At 52.3% G+C, this 10,233-nt stretch overlaps 1 protein-coding gene across 1 annotated transcript; it reads left to right on the top strand.

Moving 5' to 3' along the window:
- Window positions 1-7,344: 7,344 nt before the first annotated feature.
- Window positions 7,345-10,101, top strand: RPL8 (ribosomal protein L8). The gene is made up of 6 exons (XM_015087359.3): window positions 7,345-7,495; window positions 7,727-7,873; window positions 7,954-8,095; window positions 8,640-8,858; window positions 9,556-9,671; window positions 9,904-10,101. Exons 2-6 carry the CDS (start codon window positions 7,736-7,738, stop codon window positions 10,060-10,062), a joined length of 774 nt encoding a protein of 257 aa, XP_014942845.2. The 5' UTR covers window positions 7,345-7,495; window positions 7,727-7,735; the 3' UTR covers window positions 10,063-10,101.
- Window positions 10,102-10,233: the final 132 nt, after the last annotated feature.

Below are 10,233 nucleotides of genomic sequence, written 5' to 3'. Positions count from 1 at the left end.
TCTCTTTGCTTATTTCTGGGGAATGCATGTCCTCAGGGAGGGGCCACCTGGTTAGAGGGGAAAAGACCTGATTTTAGTCCTATCTTTGGAGCCAGGGAATAAGTCTTTAATGTGAGAAAAACAGCGCTAAGTTGAAAAAAGTGGAGGAGAGGATACAATGATAACAAAACAGGTTCCTGCTCGGAGTCCTGAGACAGAAAATATCAAGGGGAAGGGGAGCGCTAACTTAGATGGGGGTTCAGGGAGGGCTTCTTGAGGGGATTACATTTAATTGGGGCCTGGAGGACCAGCAGGAGTCATTCTTTCCCTCCAATTTTGAATAAAACCTCTGTTCCTCAGGGGACTGGGGCACCTTGCTCCACTCCTTCACCTACCCCCTTGCATACTACACTGCAGCCAAGCTGGCGTTCTCTCTGTTACTCAAATTAGCCAATGCCATTCTGATGCACTTTCCTTTGCCTACAAGGGCTTAGCAAGGCCTGTCAGCCACCAGGTTTCAGTTCAAATGTTAACTTCTTGCAGAGACCTTCCCTGCCCACCTACAGCCACCCCTAACTCCTTAACTCTCACAAACCTATCCTCTTGGTTCATTTTCTTCATAGCCCTTGAAATCATCAAAAACTATTTTCTCAGAGCACCTGGGTGGCTCGGTTAAGCATGCGTCCGTCTCTTGATTTCAGCTCAGGTCAAGATCTCACGGTGGTGGGATTGAACACAACTGGGCATGGAGCTGGCTTAATTAAGATGCTCTTTCTCTGCCCCTCCCTCGCTCGATTACACTCTCTCTCAAAAAAAAAAACTACTTTCTTGTTTGTTGCCTCTATTGCATTAATGCCTCACTTCTATTACAACAGATGTTTCATGAAGTCAGGGATGTTACCCCTTCACTGCAGTATCCCCAGCACTAGAAGGGTCGTCAGGACAAGGTAAGTATGCCAGTTGTCCGAATGCTAGTTGTCCAATGAATGAGGCAACTCCGCGAAGAGGGGGCGGGGGCGAAGAACCGCACAGGGTAAAGCAAGGGCGTCGGGCTGACAATTGGTTGGAAAACGAGGGTGCAGGGGAGAGGCAGCGCATGGGGTGGCCAGCCGGCACGAGCTGCTCACAAGCGGGTGTGCTCAGGCAACTGCAGGCGCGAGGCCGAGGGGGACGCAACCCGGACAGAACCGGTCCTCCCAGGTCTCCTACCACTGCAGCCTCAGCTCTGCGCAGCCACCCAGGCTCTGCGGGACCGGCCCGCACACTTGCCGCGCCAGCCGGTGGGAACCGGACTCCGGACCCTCCCTAAGGCCCAGAACGAAGGAAAAGCGAGGGGGCGGCGCCGGCTGCAGGTCAGCGCCCCGCGGTGCTCAGCGCGGCCTCTGTGCGGACCACAGCCTCAGCCAGGCCGGGTTCAGAGAACCGCACTCACCCCACTCCGGTCCCCGCCCCGCGGCCAGGACCTACTCACCCTGGGCCGCTATCCCGGAGCGCGCGCAGAAGGCGCCGGGAGCAGGCGGTCCGGTTCCGGCCCGCCCCCGGAAACGGGTCTCAGCGCCGCTCTAGGAAGCTCGGAGGACCACGCGCCTCGGTGGGCGCCTTTTGGCTCCTACGGCGCGAGGCTGGTGATGGAAGAGGGCCGCTGAGGGCGGGGCGCTGTTCTGGACCTGATCTCCCGTGAACTCCCAAATCCGAGGGGCGAGCCCGCTGCGGGAGTCGGGGATCCCGGCGCAGAGCCCCCAAGCCTGAGAGCAGACGCGTCCACGCGAGACCTCGAGAAAGGCCAATGGAAAAGTCGAGCATCATTCCAGGCAACCGGGTGCTGAGGCAGCGTCCTTTCTCTTTCAACTTTTTGTTGTTAGATAATTATAAAATCATGCAAGTTGCAAAGGCAGTACGGAGAGGTCCTGTGTATCCTTCACCCTCTTCCCCTACAGTTGAAAAAGCTTCTCTACGATCGTGTCTTTCAAACTTTTGTGACACGGTAAAAAATGCTTTACAGTGTGACCCAGCACACGCACAAATCTATGCTTATGAATAAATGCTTACACATATAGTAATTTTAAAAGAACTTAAACAAAACTATTTAGTCTTATGCGATGAAATCTCGTATATTTTTCTTTAAATGTTTTCTTATTTTTATAAAGGGGAGGGGGGACAAAAGCAGAGACCACCTTTTTGAAGAGGGACACAAGAGCCAAAATGTACAAGGCAGCAAAGGAGGCATCTATATTTTATTTTATTTTTTTTTAACGTTTATTCATTTTAGAGACAGACAGAGACAGAACATGAATAGGGGAAGGTCAGAGAGAGAGGGAGACACAGAATCGGAAGCAGGCTGCAAGGTTCCAAGCTGTCAGCACAGAGCCCGATGCGGGGCTCGAAATCACGGACCGCGAAATCATGACCTGAGCCGAAGTCGGTCGCCCAACCGACTGAGCCACCCAGGCGCCCCGAGGCATCTATATTTTAAATATTTTTAATGTTTATTTATTTATGAGAGAGAGAGAGAAAGAGACAGAGTGCGAGTGGGGGAGGATCAGATAGAGAGGGAGACACAGAATCCGAAGAAGGCTCCGGGCTCTGAGCTGTCAGCACAGAGCCCGACCTTGGGCTCGAACTCACAAGCCACTCACAAGCCGTGAGATGGTAACCTGAGCTACCCAGGGGCCCCGGGAGGCATCTGTATTGCAAGTAATTGGCATCATACAAACTACATTATCTGAAAATAAGATATTGCATTTAGATATGGCTAAATAGTTTAAACAAATATGCTTAGAAACTAAATAGCAACCTGCAAAATAACTCATGGGAGGAAGAGAAAATCATACTTGGAATTGAAAGAAAATGAAAATACTTTGCAGGATACAAATAGATTTACATATATATACAGGCATACCTTGGAGATATTGCAAGTTTGGTTCCAGACCACTGCAATAAAGTGAATAATGACAATGAAACAAACCAAACGAATTTCTTGGTTTCCCAGTACATAACAAAGTTATGTTTATGCAGTAGTCTATTAAGCATGCAATAGCATTAGGTCTAAAAAAGCAACATACATACTTTAATTTTAAAATATTTTATTGCTAGGGGTGCCTGGGTGGCTCAGTAGGTTGAGTGTCTGACTCTTGATCTCATGGTTCGTGAGTCGGAGCCCCACATCAGGATCCACGTTGACATCACAGAGACTGCTTGGGATTCTTTCTCTCCCCTCTCTCTGCCCCTCCTCTGCTTAAGCTTGTGCTCTCCCTCTCACATAAATAACTTATAACTATATGTATATGTATATATATATGTATATGTGTATGTATATCTGTATCTCTATCTATGTTGCTAAAAAATGCTAACCATCATCTGAGCTTTCGGCAAGTCCTATCACTGATCACTATAACAAATAATAATGAAAAAGTTTAAAACATTTCAAGAATTACCAAAACATGACAGAGACATAAGTGAGCAAATGGTGTTGGAAAAAGGGCACCAACAGTCTTGCTCAATTCAGGGTTGCCACAGACCTTTAATTTGTAAAAAACACAGTATCAGCAAAAAATAAAGTGAGGTATGCCTGTTTACATACACTTAGAACCTTTCAGCGCATATATTCAGATACTAAAAACATGCATGAAAGAACTGATTCTTCTTTTTTTCACTTAAATTTTGTTTGGTTTGTCTCAACATGTATATTTTCCTTCATTTTTGTTTTGCTTTGGATATTTATATATAAGAATTATCCTTTACTCCAATTTTACCCCAGGTATTAGCTGGGCTCCCCTTTTCTGCTTGGAGGTACAGAGTTGGACACCACCCCTTCCACAGCTTTTGGAGGTCTAAAGACATCCAAGAATTTTTACTAGTTTTCATGCACACTTACAAAAAAACCAGTATTTTTAAAAGTAGAATACATAGGAAGGAGTCACAAATACCTTTAGCATACTGCCAGATGAATTTTCACACCCCGAATACCCTGTGAAGCTAGCACCCATGTCAACAAGCTTTTTGTCTGGGTACCTCAAAGCCTCCTAGGGCTCTCTTCGGGTCGCTCTCAAAACACCTCTCTGGTTGTGTCCAAGTGTGTCCACTCTGACTTCTCTAGCCCTGATGACTTTTGTAGGCATACTTTATGTCCTTGGTGTATATCCACTCACTTAACTCCCACAATAACCGTATGAAAGACAGTATTATTGTTCCCACACAAAGAATAGAAGCATAGTGTTGTTATTTGCCTGAGGGCAGCTGATGTGGGGGCGGGGAGCCAAGTGCAAAAAGACAGAAGAGAGTCGTGGTCATGCATGTTTAAACCAAATTACTCTTGGGGCGCCTGGGTGGCTCAGTCGGTTGAGCGTCTGACTTCAGCTCAGGTCATGATCTCGTGACCTCGTGACCTCGTGGTCTCGTGGTCTGTGAGTTCGAGCCCTGTGTCGGGCTCTGTGCTGGCAGCTCAGAGCCTGCAGCCTACTTTGGATTCTGGGTCTCCCTCTCTCTCTGCCCCTCCCCAGCTCATGCTCTGTCTCTCCCACTCTCAAAAATGAATAAATGTTAAAAAACAAAATTTTAAACCAAATTATTCTTGTGTGTACATGACAAAAAAATATTTAAAAAGCAACTTTAAAAGGAAATAAAGAACTAAGAATAAAGTTTGAAATGCTGGGAAGAGGTAACCTTGGATGGCATGGGAAAGGTGGCTGGCTCACCAGCATGAGCAAAGGCAGATGGACCCCTCTTGAAGGCTTGAGAACCCCATGCCCAGTGTGGCTGCCCCTGGAGAGGTCCCCATCATCAGGTGACCCAGATTTGTGGAGTCCCTGCTGTGTGCCGGACTTGGCGGCCCCTCACACGGGGACTAACATTCAGGCTAGCGAGATGGAGGCAAGTCAGAGGTCTCTGGACTTTGAAGGGGGAGGGCACCAGCCAGGATCCCCATCTCTGCAAGGACAGATGCACTGAGCTTGAGGCAGGGGCACAATAGATATCAGGCAAGTGTCTGCACCTCAGAGAGCCCCAGAACTGGCTGCCCTCCCTTAAGTCAGTCCATGCCTGCCATCTCCAGGTGGGCCTTCAGGAGGAAGCATCCAAGCAAGCAAGCCTCCCCCTGCTCCCAACAGCACTTCTTGAGGCTTCCCTGGGCCCAGAACCTTCACTGGGGGCTCACAGCTGCCATTCATCCCCTGGAACTCTTGGGCTGGCATTACTGACCATCTGCCTATGGCAAGGCTCTGAACACATGTCCTGCAGTAGGCCTGGTTAGCCACCTTCTGGCTGCATTGAGCTCTAGGGCAAAGAGAAAGTGGGGGCCCTCCTCCACCATATCTCATCCCAGAGATCTGAGACCTTCTTAGAGACCACATAGCCTGAGTGTCCAAGTACCGTCCCCACCTCCCTGCCACTCCCTGTGCCTTTCTGGTCCTCTGAGCCTATCCTGGGCTGACCTCAAAACCCCTCACTCTGCCCCAAGGAGGCCCAGGTGCCCCTTGATGAGGTTTTTTGGGGTGATAATGGGGTTCATGGGGTTAGGAGCCAACAGCCAAGAAAGAATTCTTGAGATGTCTTTGGTGCAAAAAGGTAATTTTATTAAAGCACGGGGACAGGACCCGTGGGCAGAAAGAGCTGTCCTGGGAACCATGAGAGACTGGTTACACCATGGAGTCAGGGGAGGTAGAGTCCAGGGGAAGTTCCCAAAGAGATTTTCATATGCTAGAGAAGACTCACAGGATATTGGAGGCCCCACTATTGTCAAACTAACGTTGTTTTTCCTTCTCGCAAAGCATTACCATTAAGACAGTAGGGAGTTCAAGGAGAAACATTTTACTCTGCCTGCCTCAAGTATTTGCCAATGGGCTGTGGGTTATAAGGAAATTTAACTTTATCTGCCATTTCCTTTTGCCTTTGTTTCCCATCTCACCCTCAGCCCCTGGCCCTGCCAGGGCTGCGATGCCTCCTGAGTCCCCAACCCTGCTGACCCAACTGTTGCCTCTCTTGGGGCCTCACCAGTCCCCTCTGCTTCTTTGCTTCAGCATGTGGCCACGTGGCCCCCTTCTTACTTTCTCACGATGTCATTCTTGTCACCGCCCCTCCAAGGCCTACCTGACTGCACTGCTGCTAGCAAACACCCTACTGCAAAGTCCTGAGTGCAAGTCTCTGTCCATTGGGACCCCTGCCCTCACTCCCCTTACCTTGCGACCTCTCCCGCTACTGGTCTCCCCTGCACACCCACAGCCCTAGTCAAGAAGCTCTACCTGGACCTGCCTGTGGGCAGTTCTCACTCTGTCTGACCCCCAGGTCTTAACCCCTGGCACCCTTTCCTGAAGGCTCCTCCCACTCCTCTGGAACTCCGGAAAGTCCTCACTCAGCAGCATATGCCCAGCTGGGGGCTCCCTGCCCTGGTAGACTTGATCTTTATCTCCAGCTCACACTCCAAGGGTCCCCCACCAGCTGTTCCCTTTCTCAACTCCAACCTCACCCACCCCTCCCTATAGGGTTCTGAGCAGGCTCATCGTGTTCCCTCACCTCAGGGTCATTTGTCCAGTCTCCCTTTCCTCATTCTCGCAGCGGTGACATGGTTCACTCTCTTCTTCTCCCTCTTCCCAAGCCACCAGTTCTGCCCTCTCCATTTCCTGGCCTCACTTTCTCTCCTCCACGTGCCCGGGAGGGAGTGGTGTAGGGAGCAGGAGGGCGACACTCCTCCCCGGAGGTCCCACCATCCCAACTGAAACTCCCGAACCTCTACTGTCGCCCAATCTGTCCGTGGCAGCCTCCTCGACCGTCGCCAACCATGCCCTGCCCGGGTCGTCCAAGCAAAGACCAGGGTGCCCCCGTCTCTCTCCCCAATACCCACATCCGGGTACGGCCACTCTGACCTCACCGAAAACCTATCCGTGCACAGAGTCGCAACGTGCCCGGAGCGGCCGCACCCGCGGTGGTTGAACATTTGCTATTTTTCTTCCAGACCCCCGTCTTCTGTAAGCCACCACGTTCCCCCAAACCGTCCACCCATTTTAAAAGGGGGCCCACAACCCTACAAGGAAGGGCCTCACCCTAGAAAGCGGCCCTTGCCCTAGACGGGAGCCAGTAACCTTGCAAGGAGCTCTAGCTATATAAGGGGGCATTCGCCAGGCCAAGAGAAGACCCCTGCGACTCCACGCCCGGAGTAAGTCGTTCTATCCGGGTCCGCGTAACCCTGGAAAGTCACCCAACCTCTCGGGGGGGGGGGGGGTCTCCTCGGCCGCTCAGTGGGCGACGCTCGTCTTCCGTGAGACTTCTGTGAAGTCCGGACATCCCTCCCGCCTCCTCCCGGGCCCCGTCCACAGGGACCCCGCTGCAGGACATCCGGTCACCTGCGTGACCTGGCGCCCCGGCGGCCGGGTAAGGGCCGCGGGCACCCGCGGGATGACTACAAATCCCGGCGTGCACTGGGCTCACGGCCGTGTCGGAAGGTCAAGGGGCTCTCGGCCCCGCCCCGGAAGATAAGGCGGCTCTCCTCCGCTGTGTCTCCTCTTCCGGCCGCGCTCGGCAGCAGGTAGGACGTGTATGTGGCGTGGCGGCTCTGGCATTATCCGCCGCCATCCGCTGCCCTGGGATCAGCTAGGGACCCCGGCGGGATTCCTGAGAGAGAGCTGGGGTGCAGGGCCAGGGATGGGAGTGGGAAAGGGTCGGGACCTGGAGGGAGGATCCTGGGGACCTGGGACCCTGAAGCTAGGGTGGTGGGGCTGCCTGGGCCGCCCGGGCGCTGACCGTAAGCCGCCTCCAGACAGCCGCCATGGGCCGCGTCATCCGTGGGCAGAGAAAGGGCGCCGGCTCGGTGTTCCGCGCGCACGTCAAGCACCGGAAGGGCGCTGCGCGTCTGCGAGCCGTGGACTTCGCTGAGCGACACGGCTACATCAAGGGCATCGTGAAGGTGCGGGGATCCCGTGCGGGCGGGTGGGGGACACGGGGCGCCCCGCCGGGACCCGCCACTCATGCCACCTCGGCCCGCAGGACATCATCCACGACCCGGGCCGCGGTGCACCCCTCGCCAAGGTAGTCTTTCGGGATCCGTACCGGTTCAAGAAGCGGACGGAGCTGTTCATCGCTGCTGAGGGCATCCACACCGGCCAGTTCGTGTACTGCGGCAAGAAGGGTAAGCTTCGCGGACGCCTGGGTTGCCCATCTCTTAAGCGTCGGATTCTTGATTTCGGTTCAGGTCTTGATCTCGGTTGGAGGCGTCGAGCCCCGCGGTGGCGCTGACGCTGACACTGTGGAGCCTCCTTGGGATTTTCTCTCTCCTCTCTCTGCCCTTGACTCGCTCGCGCGCACGTTTTTGTTTTTACTTTTACTTTTGTTTTTTTTTTTTTCTCAAATTAAAAAAATTTTTTTTTTTTTTTTTTTTTAAAGGGGTAAGCTTTGCGTGTGGTGTGGAAGGTCGAGATGGGGAGGGGATTGGACCTGTGGTTGCTGGGAGGAGGGTTACATCGTAAGTCAGGAGGAACATCCAGGCAGAAGTCTCACCTAGTGAGAGCTGTTTGGCTAAACACACTAGAGGGGATGCCCAGAGAGCTGTGTAGGAGGAGGCTGGATGTTGTGGGCTGTGCTGGCCTTCTTGGGGACTTAGGTTTGCATTGCTTCTGATCAGCAGTAGTTAAGGGGGACCACTTTGCTGTACTGACCTATGGTGCTTCTTGCAGCCCAGCTCAACATAGGCAATGTGCTCCCGGTGGGCACTATGCCTGAGGGCACTATTGTGTGTTGTCTGGAGGAGAAGCCTGGTGACCGGGGCAAGTTGGCCCGAGCCTCCGGAAACTACGCCACTGTCATCTCCCACAATCCAGAGACCAAGAAGACTCGAGTGAAGCTGCCTTCCGGCTCAAAGAAAGTAATTTCTTCAGCCAACAGAGCTGTGGTTGGTGAGTGGCAGGCAGCAGTTGAACACTGTGCCTGTGAAGTCAACAGCTAGAGCTGGGCTTTGGGACTTGTTGGTCAGACTTGTCTGTAGTGTGGCCTAATCTGCCCTTCCGTGATTCCTGCTGTCACGTCCATGTAGTTAAGAGCTTTTTCAGGGATGTGTAACTTTTTTTAAGCTACTAGGAAATGCTTTAAGGAAGATTTGAGCCCTGGCTCACTTTGCTATTTGGGCAACATCTTTTTATTCTTGTGGCAAACTCAAGGGATGCTGTTGAGTGTATGTTTACTACGAAGTAAGCAAAATTGGCCAAGATGTGTGTGTCAGTCTGGGTTAGCCATCCTGTTGGTGTTTGGAGGTTAGATTGAGTGATCCACTCCGACACAGCAAAGTGGGAGCTTCCCTGGAGAATCATGGGTTGAGGTCGACATTACAGATGACGTGGGGAAAGGCTTGGCTTGGCTGCCTGAGAAATCCAGAAAAATTTAATGTTGGCTACTGGGTTGCGAAGGGTCTTCATGCTCAGTGGTAGTTTTGGGGTGTTAATGAAATTTTGGGAACTGTGTGATGGTGTAGGACTGTCGTGAGAGGGTGGTTGGTGTGGGGGTGGGGTACTGGCAAGGATGCTCAGAGCCTGATAGGGTCCTGAAGTTCTGGGAGGGTATGGTGCACCTCCCTCAGGTGCCTGATCTCCCCAACAGGTGTGGTGGCTGGAGGTGGCCGCATTGACAAGCCCATTCTGAAGGCTGGGCGTGCTTACCACAAGTATAAGGCAAAGAGGAATTGTTGGCCACGTGTGCGTGGTGTGGCCATGAATGTAAGTAACCCAGAAATCGGGCAGTTGGGATGTTGAGGGATTTGGGGGCTGGGAGGCTGGATGGACAGGTGCTTTCCTGGAGTGTCTCCTCTCTGTGGTAGAGGGTACGTAACGTGAGCCTTTTTTGTGTGTTAGGTTTGTTGGCACGTGTCAGTTGATCCTGCTCTTACCCAAGTCCTGAGGTAGATGGGGTCCACATCCCTATGTTAATACCACTTTTTTCTGCTTGCAGCCTGTGGAGCATCCTTTTGGAGGTGGCAACCACCAGCACATTGGCAAACCCTCTACTATCCGCAGAGATGCTCCTGCTGGCCGCAAAGTGGGTCTTATTGCTGCCCGCCGGACCGGGCGTCTGCGGGGAACCAAGACTGTGCAGGAGAAAGAAAACTAGGGACGAGGAGCTCAATAAAATCTGTCCTTTTGCCACTAAGCTGTGCTTGCTTGTGGTTTCAGAGGGAAGGGTCTTTGCCGGGAGGACCTCCATGGAGCTCTTTGTGTAAGAAGGAAGATGAAGTTAGATGCACCAGTGAATAGTGAAAGCTCTGGAAAGAAGAGGTGGGGT

Source organism: Acinonyx jubatus, chromosome F2 (assembly GCF_027475565.1).
Source record: "Acinonyx jubatus isolate Ajub_Pintada_27869175 chromosome F2, VMU_Ajub_asm_v1.0, whole genome shotgun sequence".
NCBI lineage: Eukaryota > Metazoa > Chordata > Mammalia > Carnivora > Felidae > Acinonyx > Acinonyx jubatus.
This window is presented reverse-complemented; position numbering and strand designations above follow the sequence as displayed.